This window comes from Daphnia magna, linkage group LG5, assembly GCF_020631705.1.
Source record: "Daphnia magna isolate NIES linkage group LG5, ASM2063170v1.1, whole genome shotgun sequence".
NCBI lineage: Eukaryota > Metazoa > Arthropoda > Branchiopoda > Diplostraca > Daphniidae > Daphnia > Daphnia magna.
The window spans coordinates 5,170,564-5,193,141 of record NC_059186.1 but is presented as its reverse complement, the minus strand read 5'-3'; the positions used below and the strand labels follow the sequence as shown (position 1 = coordinate 5,193,141).

The 22,578-nt window shown below is 40.1% G+C and overlaps 6 protein-coding genes and 1 long non-coding RNA gene across 11 annotated transcripts; 2 read left to right on the top strand and 5 right to left on the bottom strand.

Annotated features, from left to right (window-relative positions):
• Window positions 1–23: 23 nt before the first annotated feature.
• On the bottom strand, window positions 24–5,158 carry LOC116922304 (serrate RNA effector molecule homolog). 2 transcript variants are annotated; one of them, XR_004393943.2, is made up of 16 exons: window positions 4,998–5,158; window positions 4,588–4,732; window positions 4,368–4,529; window positions 4,161–4,283; window positions 3,916–4,086; window positions 3,271–3,337; window positions 3,025–3,207; window positions 2,802–2,952; window positions 2,417–2,742; window positions 2,195–2,335; window positions 1,625–2,134; window positions 1,403–1,527; window positions 981–1,277; window positions 755–901; window positions 474–639; window positions 24–317 (listed from the first exon to the last, which is right to left on the bottom strand). XR_004393943.2 is itself a non-coding variant. In XM_032928685.2 (15 exons), exons 2-15 carry the CDS (start codon window positions 4,722–4,724, stop codon window positions 254–256), a joined length of 2,604 nt encoding a protein of 867 aa, XP_032784576.2. In that variant the 5' UTR covers window positions 4,725–4,732; window positions 4,998–5,158; the 3' UTR covers window positions 24–253. The 2 variants fall into 2 exon arrangements, 1 of the variants encoding a protein (XP_032784576.2); XM_032928685.2 differs by lacking the exon at window positions 474–639.
• Window positions 4,806–8,385, bottom strand: LOC123472620. The gene is made up of 2 exons (XM_045174491.1): window positions 6,102–8,385; window positions 4,806–4,870 (listed from the first exon to the last, which is right to left on the bottom strand). The coding sequence occupies exons 1-2, from the start codon at window positions 8,383–8,385 to the stop codon at window positions 4,806–4,808; spliced, it is 2,349 nt and encodes a 782-aa protein (XP_045030426.1).
• A 74-nt stretch (window positions 8,386–8,459) lies between these two features.
• LOC123472619 lies at window positions 8,460–9,452 on the bottom strand. The gene has a single exon (XM_045174490.1). The coding sequence runs from the start codon at window positions 9,450–9,452 to the stop codon at window positions 8,460–8,462; it is 993 nt and encodes a 330-aa protein (XP_045030425.1).
• A 2,345-nt stretch (window positions 9,453–11,797) lies between these two features.
• On the bottom strand, window positions 11,798–13,321 carry LOC123472571. Of its 4 annotated transcripts, none has more exons than XM_045174396.1 (4): window positions 13,038–13,321; window positions 12,891–12,976; window positions 12,724–12,810; window positions 11,798–12,668 (listed from the first exon to the last, which is right to left on the bottom strand). In XM_045174396.1, the coding sequence occupies exons 3-4, from the start codon at window positions 12,772–12,774 to the stop codon at window positions 11,955–11,957; spliced, it is 765 nt and encodes a 254-aa protein (XP_045030331.1). In that variant the 5' UTR covers window positions 12,775–12,810; window positions 12,891–12,976; window positions 13,038–13,321; the 3' UTR covers window positions 11,798–11,954. The 4 variants fall into 4 exon arrangements, with proteins under 4 accessions (XP_045030331.1, XP_045030328.1, XP_045030330.1 ...); XM_045174393.1 differs by having other exon boundaries at window positions 12,724–12,807; XM_045174395.1 differs by having other exon boundaries at window positions 12,891–13,321.
• Window positions 13,322–16,643: 3,322 nt separating this feature from the next.
• LOC116922359 (NOP protein chaperone 1) lies at window positions 16,644–17,643 on the top strand. The gene is made up of 4 exons (XM_032928759.2): window positions 16,644–16,934; window positions 17,012–17,100; window positions 17,221–17,352; window positions 17,421–17,643. The coding sequence occupies exons 1-4, from the start codon at window positions 16,847–16,849 to the stop codon at window positions 17,607–17,609; spliced, it is 498 nt and encodes a 165-aa protein (XP_032784650.2). The 5' UTR covers window positions 16,644–16,846; the 3' UTR covers window positions 17,610–17,643.
• Window positions 17,342–18,994, bottom strand: LOC116922341 (ankyrin repeat and SOCS box protein 13). Its single transcript, XM_032928734.2, has 6 exons — window positions 18,729–18,994; window positions 18,490–18,657; window positions 18,269–18,428; window positions 18,064–18,204; window positions 17,952–18,003; window positions 17,342–17,876 (listed from the first exon to the last, which is right to left on the bottom strand). Exons 1-6 carry the CDS (start codon window positions 18,783–18,785, stop codon window positions 17,606–17,608), a joined length of 849 nt encoding a protein of 282 aa, XP_032784625.1. The 5' UTR covers window positions 18,786–18,994; the 3' UTR covers window positions 17,342–17,605.
• A 764-nt stretch (window positions 18,995–19,758) lies between these two features.
• On the top strand, window positions 19,759–20,033 carry LOC116918196. Its single transcript, XR_006646714.1, has 2 exons — window positions 19,759–19,808; window positions 19,873–20,033. It is a non-coding gene; the product is annotated as an uncharacterized LOC116918196 (long non-coding RNA).
• Window positions 20,034–22,578: the final 2,545 nt, after the last annotated feature.

Genomic DNA, 22,578 nt, shown 5'->3' with positions numbered 1-22,578 from the left:
TAATAGAACATGAAACCAACATAGACTTCTTTAAGTTCCGGTTTATGTTGTAATACAAAGGAAAAAACCAGCGCATTTGAGAACTGACGACTGAATGACAAAATGAAAGAAATGAACGTGCATCATTGCAAACATGAATCCACAAACTTTCCAACTAAAAGTGAAGACAGCAAGGGAGGTGTTGGTCAGATAAAATCAAGGGATCAAGTTAAACGATACACCTATGCAGTGTCGACATACGAAATATGTAGGTTCAAAATTCTTCATCGTTGGGTCGATCGAGATCCCGATAGTGTGACATATGACGGAGACCACCACTATCAAAATGTGAAAGAAAAAAAAAGGGGAAAAAAAAATAAATGAAATATTTCGATTCCTAAGAACAATATTTAGCCAATCATAACGCCCAGCTTTTATTAAAACGTGTTCAAGGCCGGCTAACGATTGGAAATGATTATGGAAATGTGATTTACCGCTTAAAAGGGAAGGAAAGCAACAGTTTCTGGTATTCAAACGAAAGCAAAGAAAACAACGTTTGGGGGGTAGCTTGTTCTTTATTAGAAGACGTCGAAGTCAGCTGGAGTATCAACGTCATCATAGCCAATTATTGTCCGACCTTCATACGAGGACTGTTGGGGCCTGCAACAAGTCATACAGCTGAGCTTAAAAACTTCGCCATACGCAAACCACCGTACAACCCCTGGCCTCCCCTATAACAGTAATTTCAGAGAACCTAACAAAGCAAATCACTTACCCACGGCCTCTTCCTCCTCGATTATTTCGACCAGCAAAGCCGAAATCTCTGCCTCCTCCTCCTCCAACGTTACCAAAATTATTAGGTCCTCCGAAACCACCTCCACCGAAACCTCCTCTTCCACCGCCATAGTTAAAATTACCATACCTGCGCAAAAGTAAATATTTTAGACGCAGTGATATAATTTCCTGGCATAAAATAAAAATTAAAGCAAAAACAAAATTACCCAAAACCTCCGGGTGGACCGAAATGGTCGCCCCTTTGGGATTCATTTATCGGTGAAGGTCTAACTCCCGCAGCTCGGTTTCCGGGATGCTCAGGCAGCTGAGGCCTTTTCGGATCACGCAGGTAGTTGTTGAAGTATTCTACATCCTTCCGTACCTCATCAACCTTCTCGGCATGTTTGTTGAATACATGTTTGCGTACGAAATCAGGACCCTTAAACTTCTTTCCTGAGAGAGGACACAGCCACTTGTCCTTGGCAAGTTCCTGAGTGTTAGCAGCGACGAATTTCTCGACTTCACTATAACAATTAAAAAGAGAAAAAAATAAAAACAAAGGAAAAATATAAATAAATAAAAAACTACTGGAAAAGTAATTAATTTTTCTTAAAGCGACAACGAAAAAAAAAGACAAGAGAGCCATTACGCTTTAGATTCTTTCAATCCCAGCTTGCTCGCTTCTTCATCGCTTAGGCGTTTTATAGGTTCCAGGAATGAAGCAATTTTACTTTCAAAAGACCTACAGTAGTCATTAATTTCACTCTGGGTGACCTGAATATTCAATTCATTGTATAAGTTATTGGCAATTATGGAAATAATAATCATACTAATTATTGGTGGCAAGAAATCTCAATGCGTGCAAACTTACTTTGGATGATGGTGGAATTCCGCGTGCGTGCATTATGCCACAACGGTTTGGCATCTCATCCTCGTTCGGATATTCACAGTGGTTGTAATAGTCGACCGAATGAACGATGCGCAAATAGAAGAGTAGGCGATCCAAGACTTTAATTAACTCGTCGTCTCTAGTGAGGCCTGCAGCTGCATCGGCCTCTTCGCCTTCTTCGTTGGCTGATGCACCCAAAAGCTCTTCTTCTTCGGCAGAAGCTTCTTCAATCAAAAAGTCTGTAATGTTATGAAGAACAGGGTTCCGACTCGTTCCGGAGAAGCTTAGAGTCGATTCAGCCCCAGCTGGGTTTTTGGCTTTATCATTTTCATCGACCCAAAGACCCAAACGTGCATCCAAATTTTGGATGATTTTGGCTGCCAAGCGTATATCATTTCTGACAACCTGTTTATGCGACGTTATGCCACTAACAGTACGTATGCGACGACTTAAATCGCGATTCACGATGGCCCCCAATTCGGTGTCCCGCAGCTGGAAAGTAATAAAAATAGTAAATCGGTAAATGCACGAATAAAGCGATGTAAGACTTACCCTAATATTGTTTAAATTCCAGCAAATTTCTTTAATATTCACGTTACGTTCAAACGTCACCCATCCACGTCGAAACCACCTGCGTTCTGGCTGGGGGTCGGCAATGGCCGCACGAAGAAATCCTGGATATCGTTTGCACATCTAAATAAGATCACAAACACCAAAGCAAAATAAGCTACTGTCTCTCGTATCACAGAGAAATAAAAGAAATCATGTTTTTACCGCTTCGACTTCCAATTTAGTGATGGTCGGTGCCAAATTACGAAGAAATATTGAAGCCGTCCGGTGTAACTCTCGGGGCTGCACAGACGCGCCGTTTTCCTTTTTTTCTTCTGTTTTTTCTTCGCCTTCATCAACCTTCTCTTTCTCAACTTCTTTTACTTGGTTTTCCTCTGTTTCTTCGGTTGTGTGGGATGGACTAGCCTCTGCACCATCCAACTTACCATCAGGGCTCTGAGGCGCTTCGGAAACATCGGACTGCCCTTTGCCTTCGCGTTCCCAATCACTACCACTGTCGGAATCGAAACCACTTCTCTTTCTTTTACTCCCTTCACGAAAAATAATTAATTACAAATGGGTCTAAATTGCACGATATACACAAAAATACCTTTATTATTGACGGCGTTTTTGGGATCATCGATAGTGTCGGTTTTCAAATCTTCCAATACGCCATCATCTTTCACATTTTCGCCCTCTTGCATTTCCTCTGTTTCTTTATTGTCACCCTCGCTTGCAACTTTTTCTTGGTTCCTTTTAGGCTGTGTACATGTTAAACACAAATAGTTGAAAAATCCATTGGCGAAAAATTTCCTTGAGTTTCATTGATAAACCTTTTCAGCTGCTGGTTGTACGGGAGGGTTCTCAAGTACCTGAAGATCCACTTCAGATCCGCCTTCAAGTTTAATAACCACCGTGTCAAGCAGTTTAACTAATTTCTCTGACTGATCAGCGTCAATTGTCACTTGGTCTAAATAACCCTCTCCCATTAAATCCAACATGGTTTTAACACGAAGCTTTCGAAAAGAAAAAAAAAAAAATTAGTCTGACGCCGATCTAAGTAATTGATCAGTACTTACTTCAATATGGGCCTGATGCTCGTTTTTCCTTTTTTGGTTTTCCTCTGGGTGATATTTCAACTTGAACCTGAACATTCACATACACGAAAAAGTAGAACAAAAATTAATAACAAATCACAATTTGAAATTTCAAATGAAAATAACCAGCCAGGGACCACACTTTTCAAGAGGACAAGATTTCCCTCACCTGTTCTCCCGGTACGGATTCTTTTTTAACCCTAGCTACTAACTGACCACTGCATTGCGCGCAGTTGAACCCTACTCTAACGCACACTTTGGAGTTCTGAAGTCATGTCATGTTCACACAGTTAAAAATTGATTTTCAAGTAGCTCTTTTGACAGATGGCTCGGCACCTTTATAGAAAGGTCGGAGATGGTTGAAATAAACGGAGGGACGTCAATAGCAGCTATGTCAATCGGCTGAAAAACAGGGGGGATTAAATATATGTAAATTGATTATCCGAAATCGACTATACGCGGCTAATTTCTTAATGTAAATGCAAATAAAACAGTTCCACCATAAAAAGGAAACATATATCGTAAAATCTCTTAAAACGGAAATAACTGACCACTACATTACTTAAAATTTAATATTTATAGATAAAGAAAATAATATTAAATAAAAAAGGTTTAAATAAACATTACCACTCTTCGTCTTTGTGACTTGTAAAAAATTCGTTCAGCTGTTGACGGCGAAATTCTAGCTTGTACTCAGCATATTTTTTTACAGCTTCTTCATCGGAAATTGAGTCATCATGGGCAGCAAGGAAGGCCTTGAAAGACATCATTGGTGGTTGGGTTGGAAATTCCTCCCCTCTGAAAAACACCATTAGAAAATTAAAGATTTTCTAACCTGTGGCAGAAAAAATATTATCTTCATTTGAAAGTACCTTGACGAAGAACCACCAAAGTTCCCGGCACTGGGTGGGGTATTGATGATTGCTTCATTCTGGCCCCAGGAAGATCCTAAGTTAGGCCCATAGCCACCATCAAACCCATAGCGCCTATCTTCCCTGTGATGGTGATGAAATATCAAACAAGTAGTTATGAAAACAGATCTTGTTCATCATTAATTACTATTTCAGTCATTGAATTACCAGTCAGGCCTCATTCTTTTGGGTACTTGGGGTGCATCATAACCACCAGCAGGGCTGTATCGTTCACGACCACGGTAAGATTCACGGTATTCATGACGTGGTTGGGAACGTGATCCTCTCTGTGAATTCCAGGACTCTCCTCGTCTGGGTTCCATAAGTCCTCTAGTATACACAAAACTTAAGTAGAAAGATTACACACAAAAGCAAAAATTGGTTAAACCTGTCATTCCACTCTTCTCTACGAGGGTTTCCTCTTTCCTCTCTTCTTCCAGACTCTCCAGCTGCACGATACTCACTCCTTTCTCCCCGGAACTTGTCTCTTCTCCGACGATCGTAGTCATCATCACTGTCCCCCATGATAGAGGCTGTAACCAAAAGTAAGAGATGTTAAAACAAGTCTTTGACAGCGGGTGTTCCACATTTCAAAATAAACACTCGTTAAAGGAAAACAAGTTGACTTAGCCGCTGATTTACAACGGCAAAATGGCCGAACATGTTATAGACTAAAAACACAAATTTCTATTAAAATTGATATTTAGAAATCGCGATTGCGGGTAAATGACCGAACTAAACGATTAAACCCCAGGTAACTGTAGTTATCCGAAAAAGAAAGATTTATTTGCGTTTCACCTTTAGCCGGGTCTGCTATTCGGTATTCAATTTCCGCCACGCGATGATGATGAAAGTTAAGAACGCTTTAATGCCTTGGTGGCCAATATCGCAGGCTGCAAGGGTCACTAGTGCTGTCACCTGCAGGGAACAGGCAGTGACTAATGGACTGGACATACGCACCATGTCCCTCTTATACAGTAACAGCGTTCTTCTACATCTTATCAAAACCTGCCTAATTGTTCGATAATAAAAACATTAATATTAGAACAAAAAATGTAATCTTTAAAAGAAAACTTTCAGTTTTTGTCAATTATTTTTATGTCGTTGGCAAACCCTGATAAAGTCAGGGATTATAAACCTAGGTTGGACGCATTGTTGCCTTGTCTCCAAAATTCTTTGGTTTGAACTAGGGCTCGGCCCCGTGCCCAATGGGTAGGTATTTGGGCGAATGGGTAGGTCTTCTCGGCAAAAAAATTTGATCCGGTGGGTAACGGTTCTTGAAACTTTGTGCCCACTACCTACCCGGTTTTCATGTGGGTAACACAACTTCGAAAACCGTTTCCATTACCCGGTTTCAAAACCCGGTCATCCCCGATTTCCTACCCGATTACCCGGGTATTTCCCTGAAATCAAGTCATGCTCTTTGAATTTCCGCCACAAAAATTTTTTTTTGTCTAATCTCCCTTTTAATTTAACTTGGTGCTTTGCAAGTCGCCATTTTCCAAGATGGCGGTATACCCAGTTTGCCCATCAAATCCACCCAGCCTACCCATTTTGGCAAATAGGCTACCCGGATCGCCCATGTGACAATAATTACTCTTACTGATAATACCTGATAAGTAATTACTGATTTGAAGACACTTGACTCAGGTAAATTGTTGCTGATTCTCTAGCTTTTATTCAGACTCTGACACAACTTATAATAGCGTCTGCTCTACCTTGTTGAACAATTGCGAAGAGGGAACATTAACCGAGATCGGCCACCAAGAAGACGCTGAACACAGCACCCCTGGCGGCCTTACACATACTATAAATCAAAAATAGTGGGCTTGCGAACTAGTCGGCCCGACCTAGTTAATTGTCCGTCAGGTGGCGGGTCGTGATCCGCAACATCCTCCCCACCGGAATCGCGAGTCCTCCTCGGCGATTCCTTTTTCTTCTTGCGGGGGGGTTTCTTCTTAGGCGCGGATGCACCTCCTTCTTCTTGGCCAGCCTCGGCTTCTCTAGATCCGTCTACGGAAACATTGACGGGCGGATCCACGTCATGTTGAATTTCCAATGGATAAATGGTCTGGAGACCTCGTGTTGTTTCCTTTTCTGAACGAAGACGTAACTTTACAGCTCGTATCTTGCCGTCATAGCCGGGAATCAATTCCGTTATAATGGCCGTAGGCCACGAAACACGCTTGATATTTGGCTCCTTTAGCAGGACGATTTCGCCAACGCGGGGGATTCTAGTACCCTTTCCCTTGCGACAATGGAATCTTTTTAAGTCGGACAAGTAAGATTCTTGCCATAGCCTCCACCAAGTTAGAGCGTGTTCGCTACGTTGCTTATCTAAGTCGATCAGCTCGTTGCGGCTCATTGTGGTCAGCTCGGAAGTCTCCGTCGTGGCGCCAGGCTGTCTTCCAGTCAAAAGTCTTTGTGGAGATAGCACTTCATACGCTTGTGCGTCTCCGGAAACATATGTGAGAGGTCGTGAGTTCACGATTGCTTCAATTTCCACCAGGATGGTGTGAAGTTGATCGTAGCTCACCTTCATTTTCCCTAATACCTTGCGTAACGGCTCCTTTACCGAACGCACCATTCTCTCCCAAAACCCGCCCCACCAGGGTGCCAAGCTCGGAGAGAATTTCCACTCAATTCCCTTACTTGATAGCCAATTTGCTAAAGTAGGGTCTTCTGTTACAAGTTTAGCGGCGCATGTGAATGTTGATGCGTTATCGCTATAGATTGTCTTACAATCTTCTCTTCTGGACATCATTCTGCGTAGAGCGAGCATGAACGTTTTCGTGGTAAGGTCTGTCACGAGCTCAAGATGTACAGCTCTTGTGACGGCACAAGTGAATAAACACGCGTGCACCTTTTTTTCACCAACCCGAGTTTTCTCGACATCGTTCCCTTCCTTGTCTTTCTCAATCAAAAGGACCTCTTCCAAAACGTACATCGGCCCGAAATAATCAATTCCAATGATTTCGAATGGCTGTGCCTTCTTGGTACGATCCAAAGGCATGGAAGCGGCTTCTTCGTCGAAAGGGCGCGATTGAGCTCGTTGGCATTTTCCACAATGCTTGATGACACTCTTGATGCGTTGTCGAGCACGAATAATCCAGAACCGATTACGGAGATAGGTTAATGTTGATTGAACACCGGTGTGTTTCCGTTTGACATGATGATGGTGGATCAGCAAGTCGACTATTCTCTCATTTGCAGGGAGAAGTATCGGCGGTTCAATAAGTTGATCTCTTAAGGCTGGACCTACTCTACCTGTCACTCGTATCAGTTGTTGTTTTTCGTCCCAAATTGGTCGTAATGTGTCGAGATCGCGTAGCAGTTTCTTGTTGGATTTTCCTTCTTTAAGGGATCCATAAATTTCTGGGAACGCTTTCTGTTGAATAGTCCTTAGAATGAAGTTCTCGGCGGTGCTGATTTCGCAGACAGAGAGGCAATGAATTTCTGCTACTCCGACTGTTTCTATTGCCTTACCGGGCGGTAACTTCTTCATGAGTCTGTACATCCAGGCTATTGTTCTCAGTAATCGCAGATAACTGCTTACTCTCAAAACCAGTGAATCCAACCAATCTGGCATGTTGAAAACTGCTAGAATTTGCATTCTCTGTTTGGATTTCGTTTCGACTTCCATTAATTGTAGGTCATCCGAAGTTGGGTTGTCTTGCTGAGGCCATTCGGACGATTCTTGTTTCAGCCAGGAGGGACCTCCCCACCAGGAAAAAGCCTCTGTCAACTTCTTGACGGAGCAACTTCGAGATGCGAAATCCGCTGGGTTGTCTTTTCCAGGACAGTGTTTCCAGTGTTCTGGTTTGAATCTCTTCTGAATTGTCTCTACTCTATTCCGTACGAATAGTTTCCATCGCCCTGGATCTCCTTTGATCCAACCTAACGCTGCCATAGACTCAGTCCATAGTGTCACTTCCCACTTCACTTTGTCAATTGCGTTTACGATTCGTTCAGCTAAGACACTGCCGAGTTCGGCGCTAAGCAGTTCTAGCCTTGGTAGTGAAACTTCGTTTTTCGGGAGTGGTGCTGCCCTAGTTTTACAGCAAACAAGTCGGATGAATCCAGGATTTCTTGACTTGGCGTATGCTACTGCTCCGTACGCTTTTGTTGAAGCGTCGCAGAATACATGTAATTCTTGAATTACATCTGTCGGTGCTGTTGAGATCATGCGAGGTATTTGGATTCTGTCTATACCTTTCAAATCTTCCACTATAGCTCTGAATCGACTCTCCGTTTGTGAATTCACATTGTCATCCCATCCGATTTTTCTTGCCACAATTCCTGGAAGAGTAGCTTGAACTGTAGTGTTATGGGTCCAATGAATCCAAGGGGGTCGAAAAGCTTGGTCGAGATTTTAGCAAACGATCTTTTTGTTAGCACTTTTACTTTTGCGGCTGCATCTACGATTACGTCAGACTTGAAATAGAAGCAATCTGTGCTGGTATTCCACCTCACTCCTAGTACCTTTTGTGGGTCTAAATTAAGACACGAGTACGAATCGGATGAGTCGTCTGTCAAATTGCTCTGTTGTAGATACTCTTGCAGCTGCGGGTCGTTAGTTACCCATTTTCTCAATTCCATCTTTGCTTCTGAAAAAAGTTTGAGTACCGTACCGATTACGGTCTTTGCTGCTTCTAATGTAGGCGCATTTGACAAGTAGTCGTCTACATATAGATGCCGTAACATTTGGCGACTGCTTACTGCTAGTTCGCCTTTGTATGACTCGAGGTGTTTCTTTAGGACGGTCCTGAGCACTACCGGGCTACAAGTTAGCCCAAATGGTAGTCTATTCCATTTGTAGGTCTGCAGCGTTCCTGGGACGTTTTCGTCTTCTAAAAGGAACCTTAACGCTTCCGCGTCCTCGTTTAGCAATTTTACCATTAAAAATGCTTGTCGGATATCAGCTGTCCAGGCAATTGGATTTAGCCTAAACGTCAGGATAACATCAAGAATGTCAGGAATCAGATTGGGTCCTTCTTCGAGACAGTCGTTGACGCTGAATCCTGTTTTCGGCTTCGCAGAACCATTGAAAACAGGTCTCACTTTGCTGGTGATTTTGTCTTTACGGACAACTGGGTGATGGGGTAGAATCGTGTAGATACCCTTAAAATTGGTGTCTGCTTTAGAGATGAATCTAAGTTCTTTCAGTTTTCTGAACTCAGCTTCGTATGAAGTCTTCATCTCGTTATCCTTCTCCATCCTTTTCATCAGCGCTCTTGCCTGACCTTCTGCCATGGCGTCATTCTTGCTGAGGTATTTTTTGTTCCCGTTCCATGGGAGCGGTGCGACATAATGTCCATCTTCGTCTTGTTTGATGGATTCTGTATAAGATTTCCAGCGATCCGAAAGTGGCACATTTTCTAGTGGATCTAGACTTTCTAATTTCCACCACTTCGCAAAATCAATTTCATCGTTTCTGTTCGAATTCGGGCCTTGCATTGGGTATTGTGGTGTTCCTTCTTTTGCCTTTAGGAGGAAGCCGATCGCCGTAGTGGTGGAAATCGCAACTGTCTCATCCTGCCCAAGTAGTAACCAACCCAATTTGCTTTCGATGGCTCTAATTCCAGTCTTCGAAACGATCTGTTTTGAGCCTAGTACCTTCCAGACTTGATTGGCTCCAATCAAAATGTCTATTTGGCAAGGTCCTGCTGTCCCGCTCAAAATTCTATCATCAGCCAACTTGTAACCTTGGTTCCAGAGTTCACTGACGAATTCGGTCTTTGTCGATCCAGCAACCTTTCCTATTTCGGGTTGCTCAATCGCCTCTAAATCAATTGATTCGGCATCCGGAATTATCCCGCGTAGTCGTAACTTTCTTACACTTCGTTACTTTTCTGGGTGTAGATGACCCACTGCCTGAAGTTTCAATTTGATTTTTCCCACTTCCTGAAGTCCTAGAGTTTGAGCGAGTTCGCTTCGAATCAGTGTTGCATTCGATCCTTGATCAATGTACGCTATAGCTTTGTGCCAACCGTTTGGCCCTTCCACTATAACAGTTGCTGTTTGGACATACACGCCACCGAATAGGCGTGCTTCTATTGAGAGTGGAGCGTCATCTGCTGCCTTTAACATTGGGGACGCTGCTACCGTAGCTGTCACTGTTTTCGCCCGAACTGTCTGATTACAGATGGCTGTATGGTGACCCTTGCCACATTTGGCGCAATTGCTTGTCTTCCAACAGGCTCTCACTTGGTGACTCTGTCCCAGGCACCTCCAACACCCTTTCTCCTTCCGAACTTGCTCTAGTTTCTTCTCTATTGCGACTTCGCATTTGTACGTTGGGTGTTTGTCTTTGCAGAACAAACATGGTCTTTTTATTGTTGTTGAGGTCTTCTCTTTTCGATCTTTCGGATGTATTGTTGCAGTTCCTGTCACTGCTAATTCCGCTGCCGTTGGTGTGGATGCAAATGTAACTCGATTTGCTTTTTCAGTAGCCTCTTGCTTAGGTTTTTTCTTCTCGTTCTTTTCAGTCGAGAACGCATATTCCCAATCTTCTGCTACACTGTCGATGAAGGTAAAGAGATCTTTTAACGTTTTACGGGATCTTCTTGTTTCCCCATGCCATCTTGAAACTAATTCAAGAGGTAGTTTTCTTGTAATTATCTCTGAAATTGCTTCATTTTGTGCAGAATTCTTTTCTAAGTCGCCAAGATTCAAGGCATGACCCATTGCTCTGTCGTGCAACTTCCTCATTGCCTTGTAGTCTTCTACTCGATCTACCCTAGGCAATTCCGTAATTGCGATGTAGTGGTCTGCTCTTGCCGATCTCGGCCTGTTGTATTTCCCATTTAAAATGTCGATTGCCTTGGTGTAATTTTCTTCTGTTAAGTCCAGGTATGAAATTGCACCAGCAGCGTCTTCGCTCATGTGCATCTTCAATCTGCTGAATTTTTCGATGGGTCGTAGTGATGGATTTTCGTGGATAAGTGTTCGAAAAATCGCCCACCAATCTCTCCATTTGTTTGAATCCCCTTCAAATTTGGCTAATTCAATTCTTGGTAGCAGATGAGCAATGCTCATGAAGTTTTGCTGTTGTTGCAGTGCAACTGTATTGACTGCTTCTACACCTGTTGCTTGCGCAACGTTTCCTGCTGTTGCCGGAGTTGTCTCCTCTCCATCCGAATTTTCCGAATGTTCAGAGGGGTCTTTTTCCGAAGGTGCAGTTGGCCTTCTTCTTTTCCAATCGATAACCATTGTAAGATGACGGTCTACAAACTCTTCGTGTTTGTCGACATATCTTGCTTGCATCTCGGCGTCTAGTTGGGGTATGACATTTCTATAATGCTTAAGAAGCCTTAGCGCTCTGTCATCAGCTAGTTCGTAAGCTGTTTCTGCTGCTTCCAACAAATTGTCTCTGCAAGCTTCATCATAACTTTTCAAATTCTTGTGTAATTCCCTTTCCAATGTCTCTATTGTTAAGAGTGTTAAAGTCTGCGCCTGATGCTTTTTGTTTGCGGTCGCCATTGTTTGGAATTACACTGATTTCAGTAATCTACGAATTTGAGAATCGATCTTGAGGAAAAGGAAATTAAAGTTGTTCAAGGCAGTATTTTAAATTTTGAGAAAGCAACAAGAAAATATGCTTGTTGAAAACCAGTCTATTGACGTATTCGTCGAGTTACAAACGTAAAAATTTGCTTTTACCACTAGATGGCTAAGATCTTAATTTAACATAACACGATGGGAACTTAAAACAAAAAAATGAAGCCTCTTCTTGAGCGAATTCGCTGAGGATTTTCAAAATTCTCGTTCGTTGATGGACAAGATGAATTCCTCAGATGAGGTCGAACCGCTTTCTTCACTCTCTCCTTTCACTGTCTCCTCTACTTCACTTTCTTCTTGAATGATAGTCTCAGAATCGTTTGTTCTGATCGAGAAATTGGTCTCCACTTCAGTGATGTCTTCTGTATCTTCTGCACCGACTTCTTGTTCAATAACCTCAGCCTCTCTTCTTCTTTCGTTTTCGAGAAGGCTGCGAACGACCACGTTCCTGGTTGCTACAGATGTTGACTGCTCTGTAACGGTAGATTGACCACGCGACCTCGGATGGCTTCTAGGTCCTTGGTACCCGTAAAACCTTGCAATCGGAGTGCTTCCGTAGTCTGGTTCACGTGGTGTTGGGTGCTGGAGCACAGCTGGCAAGGGAATCTCTGGATGAATTTGTTCTCTTGGCGTTGGCTCACGAGTCGGTAATCCTCTCAGGAAGTTTAGATATCTTGCATAGTCAGCATTCACTCTGATGTTGGTGATGGCAACAGCTTCGTCACGGGGAAGATACTTGATTGCAATGCTATAGAAACCTTCTTCGTAGGCACCTAGTTTTGCATCAATTGTTACACCGTGGGGCAATGGCCTGTATTCAGGTTCTACAGGTTCGGTGAGACTTGGGCCAAATTCACCAAATTTGATGCGAGCATGATATACCCCAAGTCTTCTGATTCTGTTGAGATACTGTTTGCAGAAGGATTAACACACTAACTTAGAACTATCTTGTAACTTAGATTACATTGATACGCTGAGATACTTCATGACTAATTGGAGTTCTTCTCGGGTACATCCCTGGAGTGGCTGAATTAAGCTTTTAGACTAACTTCTTTCAAAAAGGGAGTGATAGTTAGGACGACAATACTTAAATAAGTGTAAATTATCAAGTATATTAAAACTAATGCTTACGCAAAGTGCTCAACACTCTTTCTTTGACACGACTGTAGCGTGGCTTGACCTATTAGCAGTGTTACTTAATCGAGTTGTACAGAATTCTGTTTAAAAACTAGTTAGTTTCGAAGGACCATTGACAATAATTACTCTTACTGATAATACCTGATAAGTAATTACTGATTTGAAGACACTTGACTCAGGTAAATTGTTGCTGATTCTCTAGCTTTTATTCAGACTCTGACACAACTTATAATAGCGTCTGCTCTACCTTGTTGAACAATTGCGAAGAGGGAACATTAACCGAGATCGGCCACCAAGAAGACGCTGAACACAGCACCCCTGGCGGCCTTACACATACTATAAATCAAAAATAGTGGGCTTGCGAACTAGTCGGCCCGACCTAGTTAATTGTCCGTCAGGTGGCGGGTCGTGATCCGCAACACCATGGATAACTATTTTTGGCGACGATCCGCGGGTACCCTGGGTTTTCTAGAACCGGGGCCGAGCCCTAGTCATAGACGGGCCAGGATAAAATGCGGACGCGGACCGCAGACTGCGGACAGGAAAAACTGCGAACTGGCCCAAAATTTTTGATAGATTTTCCGTGGACTTAGGGATAAAATGCGGACCGTTTCATATACATGGAGCGATTGAAAGTGCGGACCGGACAGGATAAACTGCGGACTGGTATCTGCGGACTACATGCCCATATCAAATATTAAATTTCAAACTAAAAACAGTATTTAAAAGTCATGAACTCAAGATATGTATTATCCAAAATTTGAAAGTAAAGCACAGTTTATAAAACTGGTTACTTCTTAACTAGGTAAACTCTTGGTACAGTAATGCAAATAAAACATTTAATAAACTTAAAGGCTTTTGGGGCATTTCCAGTGGGGTTTATAAAGACTCCTGAAAGGCATATTGCTGTTCTTTTGGAAGACATTCCTTGTGGTACCATTCTTTGCAAAGTTTGGTACCACACTGCAGCCTTCTGAAGGACGACGTACCTGCGTTACGGTTGTCTAATTCAAATTCTTTGTTGTGCATCAAAGAAAATAGAATATAATGGATTTGGCCTATAGGAAAAAAATAAATAAAATAGTCAACTGTTAAGAGCTGTGCTCGTTTTTATTTTTATTCATTGGAATTGCTGCATGCATACATATTTTTTAAGGCAACAGTTATCGAACAACAGCCAATTCATGACAAAAATGAGTTTGATCTGTCTTGACTAGAGTAAATTCAATGCCTGTAAAAAACAAAAGTCAAATTTACTGCTATATATTGTAAGGAATGCATCAGCTCACTCTTTCTTGGAAAAATATCCTCCCTCTCATTCCTGTAAACAAGTCATTTTCCTTTCCATCCTTTCATTACGCTCACCTTGCGTTGGTGATCGCGTTGACTTTGTTTGTCGTATAAAACCCCATCAATTGTAATTCTTCGTTAGTCAACGCTGGGCTGTTCACCCAGTCTAGTGTTGATTCACCCCTTCGCGAGTCAAGTGTCAGGTCGTTTATTCGACCTGCTACTGGCTTGCTCGTTCCTCGTTTAAACTTGTCTTATTTGTGTCTTTGTTGTGCTTGACGCTGGCTGTACGGCTACGGCCTGTGTGTATGCCTCCAATCGTTTGAGACATTTATCGACTTGTTTGAATCATGTTAACATTTTACGGGAATATACCATCGAACGAAGTCCGCAGCTTCCCTTAATCGAGTAAAAGCTATTTACTTAAAGATGAAGTAAGTAGGGGTTTACATATTGGTGTCAGAAGTGGGATGATCATCACCATCGATCCCAACCACGAAGTTCTATCGACCGGAATTCATTGCTGGGCCTTCATTTACCTTACGTTCAAGAGATCGAGCCACTGAAAGAACAACCAAGAGGCGATCAAAGAGACCATTATGTGATAGAATTCGTGTCGATGTCCCAGTTGCAAAACATATTTTAATTGAGAAGCGTTCGCCGTCAGTAATGCAATGTCCAGCATTCCCTGGGCAATGGTTTTCTTAGTAGCGTACTTGTTAGCGTCCAACGTCTTTCTCTGAAGAACAATCGAAGAGGCGATCAAAGAGACCTTTATGTGATAGAATTCGTGTCGATGTCCCAGTTGCAAAACACATTTTAATTGAGAAGCGTTCGCCGTCAGTAATGCAATGTCCAGCATTCCCTGGGCAATGGTTTTCTTAGTAGCGTCCTTGTTAACGTCCAACGTCTTTCTCTGAAGAACAATCGAAGAGGCGATCAAAGAGACCTTTATGTGATAGAATTCGTGTCGATGTCCCAGTTGCAAAACATATTTTAATTGAGAAGCGTTTGCCGTCAGTAATGCAATGTCCAGCATTCCCTGGGCAATGGTTTTCTTAGTAGCGTACTTGTTAGCGTCCAACGTCTTTCTCTGAAGAACAATCAAAGAGGCGATCAAAGAGACCATTATGTGATAGAATCCGTGTCGATGTCCCAGTTGCAAAACATATTTTAATTGAGAAGCGTTCGCCGTCAGTAATGCAATGTCCAGCATTCCCTGGGCAATGGTTTTCTTAGTAGCGTACTTGTTAGCTTCCAACGTCTTTCTCTGAAGAACAATCGAAGAGGCGATCAAAGAGAAAGCGTATCAAGAAGACGCTACTAACAAAACCATTGCCCAGGGAATGCTGGACATTGCATTACTGACGGCGAACGCTTCTCAATTAAAATGTGTTTTGCAACTGGGACATCGACACGAATTCTATCACATAAAGGTCTCTTTGATCGCCTCTTCGATTGTTCTTCAGAGAAAGACGTTGGACGCTAACAAGTACGCTACTAAGAAAACCATTGCCCAGGGAATGCTGGACATTGCATTACTGACGGCGAACGCTTCTCAATTAAAATATGTTTTGCAACTGGGACATCGACACGAATTCTATCACATAATGGTCTCTTTGATCGCCTCTTGGTTGTTCTTTCAGTGGCTCGATCTCTTGAACGTAAGGTAAATGAAGGCCCAGCAATGAATTCCGGTCGATAGAACTTCGTGGTTGGGATCGATGGTGATGATCATCCCACTTCTGACACCAATATGTAAAACCCCTACTTACTTCATCTTTAAGTAAATAGCTTTTACTCGATTAAGGGAAGCTGCGGACTTCGTTCGATGGTATATTCCCGTAAAATGTTAACATGATTCAAACAAGTCGATAAATGTCTCAAACGATTGGAGGCATACACACAGGCCGTAGCCGTACAGCCAGCGTCAAGCACAACAAAGACACAAATAAGACAAGTTTAAACGAGGAACGAGCAAGCCAGTAGCAGGTCGAATAAACGACCTGACACTTGACTCGCGAAGGGGTGAATCAACACTAGACTGGGTGAACAGCCCAGCGTTGACTAACGAAGAATTACAATTGATGGGGTTTTATACGACAAACAAAGTCAACGCGATCACCAACGCAAGGTGAGCGTAAGGAAAGGATGGAAAGGAAAATGACTTGTTTACAGGAATGAGAGGGAGTATATTTTTCCAAGAAAGAGTGAGCTGATGCATTCCTTACAATATATTACGAAATTTTAATGTTAAATACTATTATGAAATGAAGACTTTACTTACCGATTTTCTTCCTTACCAACACATAGACATTTCTATATGGAATGCTGTATCTAGCCCCCCCACCCCCTACCCCATATAATACACGGACTGCAGACAGCTGACCTGTGGAGAAACTGCGGACTGCGGTCAAAAATTTTGGGCCAGTCCGCACGTGAAAGTCCGCAGTTTCTCCTGTCTGCAGTCCGTGTCTGCATTTTATCCTAGCCCTTCATAGACCAATAGACCCCTGGTTGCTTTCGTCTGTTTTGCTTGCTACAAATTTGGTTGTATTTGACACGTGTGGCTTATGTCTTATCGTTGCAAAGTTAGAGAACTCCCGAACAAACTATTGTTGAAAGTTAAATATCTCACATTGTCTGTTAACCCTTAAAAAATGATGTCTGAAGCGGGTGCACAAAGTGACCTTTTGAAACCAAAACATTCCAAAGCACTGCTCGATGTGGAGGGAATCAGACAAAAAAGTAAATCTTTTATTTATTTTCTCAGCAGTAATAAAAGATTTGTACTGATACTAATTCAAAATGTATTACATTTGTAGCAAAGGAAAGTGTGGTTTTCTCTCTTTTGAAAGAGAAAAAGCGTAGTGGTGGAACATTCAAAATTGCGCCATCACCCTCTTTGCAAAAGGTAAATAAGAGAGTGGAATGGATTTGGTGCCAGTCTCAAAATTTACATTCTATGAATCTCTAGTAAACGAATGGTAACTGCAAAATTATTTAAATTTTAACAGTAATGGTTTTACTGCAGGTCAAAGAATTTCTGCCTCACCTAAGGAGCGCAAATGTAAAAATGCAAGAGGAGCTTGAAAGTGATCCTAGCTTGCAAACAAAGTATGACATACAGAATTTAGATGGAGAACCTGGAAGAATAATAGAAATGGTTTGTATTGAGGTTCATTTAAAGTTACTAAAAACTTTGTTATTATTATTAATTTTTTTTACATATAGGATTTGGCTCTTTATGAAGACACAGATTCAGACTGTTCAATTTCATCTGAAAACACAGGAGCAGAGGCAAACATTGAAGTGATAGATGAAAATAACATCAAGTTTCCAGGAGGCAACTTTAAGTCAAACTTAGTTCAGATTGTAGAAAATGATCAAGTAGACCAGGAAAATATTACCATTCCTGTTTAACAACTGAAAATATATTGTACAATTTTCTTAGGAAGTCCTAACTGTTTAATAATTATTGAATTTTTCCCTACAACAAAGGATTTAAGTATTGTTAATCTGCAGCAGTCACTTAGAGTTCGTGGATGAATTTCATAGCTTTTTAGCAGTCTTTTGACAGCAGAGTTAGATCTAGCCAAATCCTTTGGACGTTTACCTAATTTATCCCTCGCATAAACATCAGCACCATAGTTCAACAGTAGTTGCACCACTGATAATAAGTTCCGATATCTGTTATGAAAAATATAATATTCTGAACATCTAGTCTGAATTCACAGAGAAATATTGTAGGCTATTTGCACTTACGCAGCAATGTGAAGTGGAGCTTTGTGGACTATCGTTGCATTGACATCAGCACCTACAATAGAAACAAAGGTCTATTAAGAGATGAATTTGTAGAATTTTAATGGTTTTATACCTGCTTGAATTAATGACAAAATGCAATCAATGTTGATTTTGTATGCAACACATGCTGCATGGAGAGGTGTTCCATAATGTCTATCAGCTGCATTTAGTTTTGCTCCTTTAGATATCAGAAGTTTCACACATTCCACATGACCTTTTAAAAACAAAGCAAAAATGTGTTTTAACATGTGCCATGTTTTCAGCATGAGATAACACACCTTTCATGACTGCTTCATGTAGGGGTGAGTTTAAGGGGTCAATTAGAATTGCTGGATTGACAGAAGCATTACTTTCTATCAAAATTTTTGCTACCTCTGTTTGGCCTGCAGCACAAGCCACACAAAGTGGAGTAGCACCATCAATGTTTCTAGCATTTATCTATTTCAAAAACAAATACTGGATGATTCTTTCACCACACAACACATCAACTAACACTTACCCATGCCCCCTCTTCTATCAAGAACTGCACAGCTTCTACACACCCTTTAGAGCTTGCTTCATGTAACGGAGTGACTAGTTCAGATGGTGTCATACAATTTACAACATAGCCTCGACTAATGAGGGCTTTCATGACATCAACATTTCCATTCCTTGCAGCATAATGCATCTAAAAGAAAAGTTAGTAATTAGTAACAATGTATGGTTGTGGGATATAAACAGAAAAAATTGTCTACACACAGGATGTCTATTCTTGAGTGATTCACTAAGATGCCATTCATTTAAAAGACTTTCCATATCAGAGATTTCAAATTAACAGAAACCGGAGCAGACTAAACATTCATTGTAAGAAGTTCACTGCAAACTGTTCCAGTAATACAACATGAATTCGTTAATTTGTTTTTTTAATATTTGTTTTGGGAAAAGTTTTCAGGTGCATTCCAAGGCAGAGAAGAAGAGATCAGGCACTTCCGACAAAGACATGTAAACACGCAACACAAACTTCAACTGTTCACGGACTATGTTCCGATCTCGCTGTCGTCTAAATCGGACCTTCTAGCGGGAAAAATCGGATCTAGTCCGATTTTTCCACAAGATGCCATTTTATATTCTTTCACTAGACGGCTCTAGTGATCGGACGTACATCCGTTCTCCAAAAATTTCGAATTCAAAATCAATGGGCATTATTGAACGGGCATTGATCCGTTCACGGAAACGCTAATTCGTCAACAACCGGTCCGTGGCGGGCGTTCCAATTTTGTGTGATTGTCATTATTTACGTTTATTGTTTTTGTTTTTTTCTTTTTATTTGTTGTATCTGTGTTTGTTTTTTTTTAAATCTGTATATATGTTTAAAAGAATAAAATTTTTTAGTGAAAAAAAATTGCTGTATCCTGTATTTTATTTCTTTTAGAACCACGAAACAAATTTTACATTAGAACAGAAGTAAGAATATATTATCCCTGAGGGTATATATGTATATATACTGAAGGACTATAACAATTTTAGGGTGTGGGGTATAGGGGGTAGGGTAGTAGTAGTAGATCTCAGAAGGTTTAATGTCCATTATGTATTTCCATATACGTTTCTTCCCTGAATGACCAATCGTCCCCAAATTTTGTACAAAATTCTGTCAAAATTTGATACGTGGTATAGTAGCTTTTTCATTTGATTCTATTACAGTTTTAAAAAATTGATTTGCGTAATTGTTACCTAGCTGGTTGCCGAATCCTAGGCAGTGAATTTGATTTTGTTTGCGTAACCTTACAACTGTCAATGCATTGCAGTCAGTGCAGAAGTCTGTATAACAGTCACTAAACAGTAAGTGTTTTCTTTAACAAAATGTTTTAAGCAGTAGATTTTTATATATTTTTTTATATTGCAGTAGTAAACATGCTGCCAGAACGGAGACTATGAAGAAGAAAGTTACACAGCGGCGACAAGATAACTAATTTTAGATGCTATATCTATATGTATGTGTGTGATAGCTCAGCGGTAAGGTGTTGGGCTCATAACACCAAGATCAATCGATCAATACTCTTTGAAGCACAAAATTTATTTAGTTTTTTCCTTTTTATGCGTATATTTTGTTAAATTTTTAAGTTGCTTAGTATGTCTTAAACTTAAACTATCCTAAGTAATATTTATATGGTTACATTCCCTGAAATTGCTTTTACAAGACAATTCAATTTGTTGTCTATTTTTGAGGAAAAATCTTCATCTAATTCACGATTGCATTCTAATTTTTTTTTACATAAGTCCCCGTGTTGCTAATTCCGGACAGTATACTGCTGCAGATGATGTAAAATTAAACTGCTATTCATACTAGTCGCATTATGTCAATAACAGCGTAGTGGTAAGGTGTTGCGCTGGCATCATTAAGTTTAATTGTTCAATACTCATGCGGAAATAAAACATTTTTTCTTCAAATGTCATTGTTTTTCTAATTTTTGGAAAAATTTTTTAAGTCGCTTAATAGGTCTTAAACTTACATTATCCTAGCCAATATTGATATGGTTAGATTCCCAGAAGTGTATTTTAAAAAACTATTGCATTCGGTAGTACATTTGTTGTATAAAATTCTTCAAATTCGTTATTGCATTTTCATTTTTTTACATAAGCTCCCGTGTTGCTAATTCCGGACAGTAGACTACAGCAGATGAACACTATAAATTGATTGAAATTTAGAAATCTTGGAACCAAAATCTGTTTATCTTTGGCCCACGTTACATGTCTATAGACAATTTTTTTTCAAAAAAATTGCCCGAAGGACATTACCGAAGGAATCTTGTTATTTGATAGGTAATATTAATGAATTTCTTACCATTTAACGAATTTTATTTAGGATTAGTGAAATGCATAAAATTTTTACAGTCTTACTCAGCCAAAGCTTTAAATTTGCATTCAGTGTGTTGGCTGCGTTTTCCATCCACGTTGGGAAGTACACTTTTTTATTAAGAAGGTAATCTATTGTGGCATTGTAAAAAAATTAACACACTTATCAAACAGGTAACTTATTTCAAAAAATTTTAATGTTATAGCCCTGACATCACTCTTTTATTTTCCCTTTTCCAGGTATCGGAATCCCACTAGGTTGACCGGGGCAACAACCAACAATTGAATAGTCAATTAGAAAGCAACCTTCTAAGCCTAGCATCAATAACTAAGAATAAACCATTAAAGCTAATTAGGTATTTTTTTATGTAAAAATGTAATTAAATAATGAAATAATCAAAACAATTTGTTCGTGTCACTCTTCACTCATTGTATTTGCTTTATGTTGTTTATGAATAAAACACTGTATGCTTACTCTTTAAAACAAATTGAGTTTTTATTTAAAATGTATTTGTGTTAACATACATTCTTGGTAATTTAAAACGTTGGAATAATAATAATGAGAAGTTAGAATTCAAATTTGAATTACGCGCGTCATCAAAATGGCCGCCGCAATGGATGCCGGGAAGGGGCCAAGGGGGTACATTTTATTGTAATTTGCGGTTCTTAAACTATAAAAATCGAAGTAAAATATCACATCAAAACATGCTAGAGATAATAAAGAATCTCAATAATATATTTTCTGTTTATTTTGGTGTATATTAGAAACCAAACAACGTACCCAAAAATATCTGTTTTTGGCCCTCCGCCCCCCTCCCCTAAAATGTCATAAAATAAAATAATTAATTACGAGCTAAGTTTTCAGCGAATTTTCGTAAGTTTTACGGCAATCGATAGGTATTTAAAAGCGCTATCTATTTGGTGAATTTCATCAAAAAATATTGAATAGGAAAAAAATTCTAAATGAAATAATTTTTTTTGCGTTTTGTCGCTTAGGTCCAATACTGCGCTTGATCGATTAAATGAAAAAAATTTGATTCATTTCGAATTTTTTTCCTTTTCAATATTTTTTGATGAAATTCACGAAATAGATAGCGCTTTTAAATACCTATCGATTGCCATAAAACTTACGAAAATTCGCTGAAAACTTAGCTCGTAATTAATTATTTTATTTTATGACATTTTAGGGGAGGGGGGGGGAGGGCCAAAAACAGATATTTTTGGGTACGTTGTTTGGTTTCTAATATACACCAAAATAAACAGAAAATATATTATTGAGATTCTTTATTATCTCTAGCATGTTTTGATGTGATATTTTACTTCGATTTTTATAGTTTAAGAACCGCAAATTACAATAAAATGTACCCCCTTGGCCCCTTCCCGGCATCCATTGCGGCGGCCATTTTGATGACGCGCGTAATTCAAATTTGAATTCTAACTTCTCATTATTATTATTCCAACGTTTTAAATTACCAAGAATGTATGTTAACACAAATACATTTTAAATAAAAACTCAATTTGTTTTAAAGAGTAAGCATACAGTGTTTTATTCATAAACAACATAAAGCAAATACAATGAGTGAAGAGTGACACGAACAAATTGTTTTGATTATTTCATTATTTAATTACATTTTTACATAAAAAAATACCTAATTAGCTTTAATGGTTTATTCTTAGTTATTGATGCTAGGCTTAGAAGGTTGCTTTCTAATTGACTATTCAATTGTTGGTTGTTGCCCCGGTCAACCTAGTGGGA

What these genes read in the sequence shown, in the direction of transcription:
- LOC116922304 (XM_032928685.2), bottom strand. Translation starts at nt 4,724, where the DNA reads ATGGGGGACAGTGATGATGACTACGATCGTCGGAGAAGAGACAAGTTC. An exon ending in GGAATTTAAACAATATTAGG is followed by an intron (nt 2,135 to 2,194) that starts GTAAGTCTTACA and finishes ATTACTTTCCAG; the next exon opens with CTGCGGGACACCGAATTGGG. An exon ending in GGTCCACCCGGAGGTTTTGG is followed by an intron (nt 902 to 980) that starts GTAATTTTGTTT and finishes ACTTTTGCGCAG; the next exon opens with GTATGGTAATTTTAACTATG.
- LOC123472620 (XM_045174491.1), bottom strand. Translation starts at nt 8,385, where the DNA reads ATGATCTCAACAGCACCGACAGATGTAATTCAAGAATTACATGTATTC. An exon ending in GAGGAGGACTCGCGATTCCG is followed by an intron (nt 4,871 to 6,101) that starts GTGGGGAGGATG and finishes TTGTGTTTTTAG; the next exon opens with TCTATAACATGTTCGGCCAT.
- LOC123472619 (XM_045174490.1), bottom strand. Translation starts at nt 9,452, where the DNA reads ATGGCAGAAGGTCAGGCAAGAGCGCTGATGAAAAGGATGGAGAAGGAT.
- LOC123472571 (XM_045174395.1), bottom strand. Translation starts at nt 12,774, where the DNA reads ATGTACCCGAGAAGAACTCCAATTAGTCATGAAGTATCTCAGCGTATC. An exon ending in AAGTATCTCAGCGTATCAAT is followed by an intron (nt 12,669 to 12,723) that starts GTAATCTAAGTT and finishes TTCTGCAAACAG; the next exon opens with TATCTCAACAGAATCAGAAG.
- LOC116922359 (XM_032928759.2), top strand. Translation starts at nt 16,847, where the DNA reads ATGATGTCTGAAGCGGGTGCACAAAGTGACCTTTTGAAACCAAAACAT. An exon ending in CATCACCCTCTTTGCAAAAG is followed by an intron (nt 17,101 to 17,220) that starts GTAAATAAGAGA and finishes GTTTTACTGCAG; the next exon opens with GTCAAAGAATTTCTGCCTCA. An exon ending in CTGGAAGAATAATAGAAATG is followed by an intron (nt 17,353 to 17,420) that starts GTTTGTATTGAG and finishes TTTTACATATAG; the next exon opens with GATTTGGCTCTTTATGAAGA.
- LOC116922341 (XM_032928734.2), bottom strand. Translation starts at nt 18,785, where the DNA reads ATGGAAAGTCTTTTAAATGAATGGCATCTTAGTGAATCACTCAAGAAT. An exon ending in TGATAGAAGAGGGGGCATGG is followed by an intron (nt 18,429 to 18,489) that starts GTAAGTGTTAGT and finishes TTTTTGAAATAG; the next exon opens with ATAAATGCTAGAAACATTGA. An exon ending in ACATGAAGCAGTCATGAAAG is followed by an intron (nt 18,205 to 18,268) that starts GTGTGTTATCTC and finishes TGTTTTTAAAAG; the next exon opens with GTCATGTGGAATGTGTGAAA.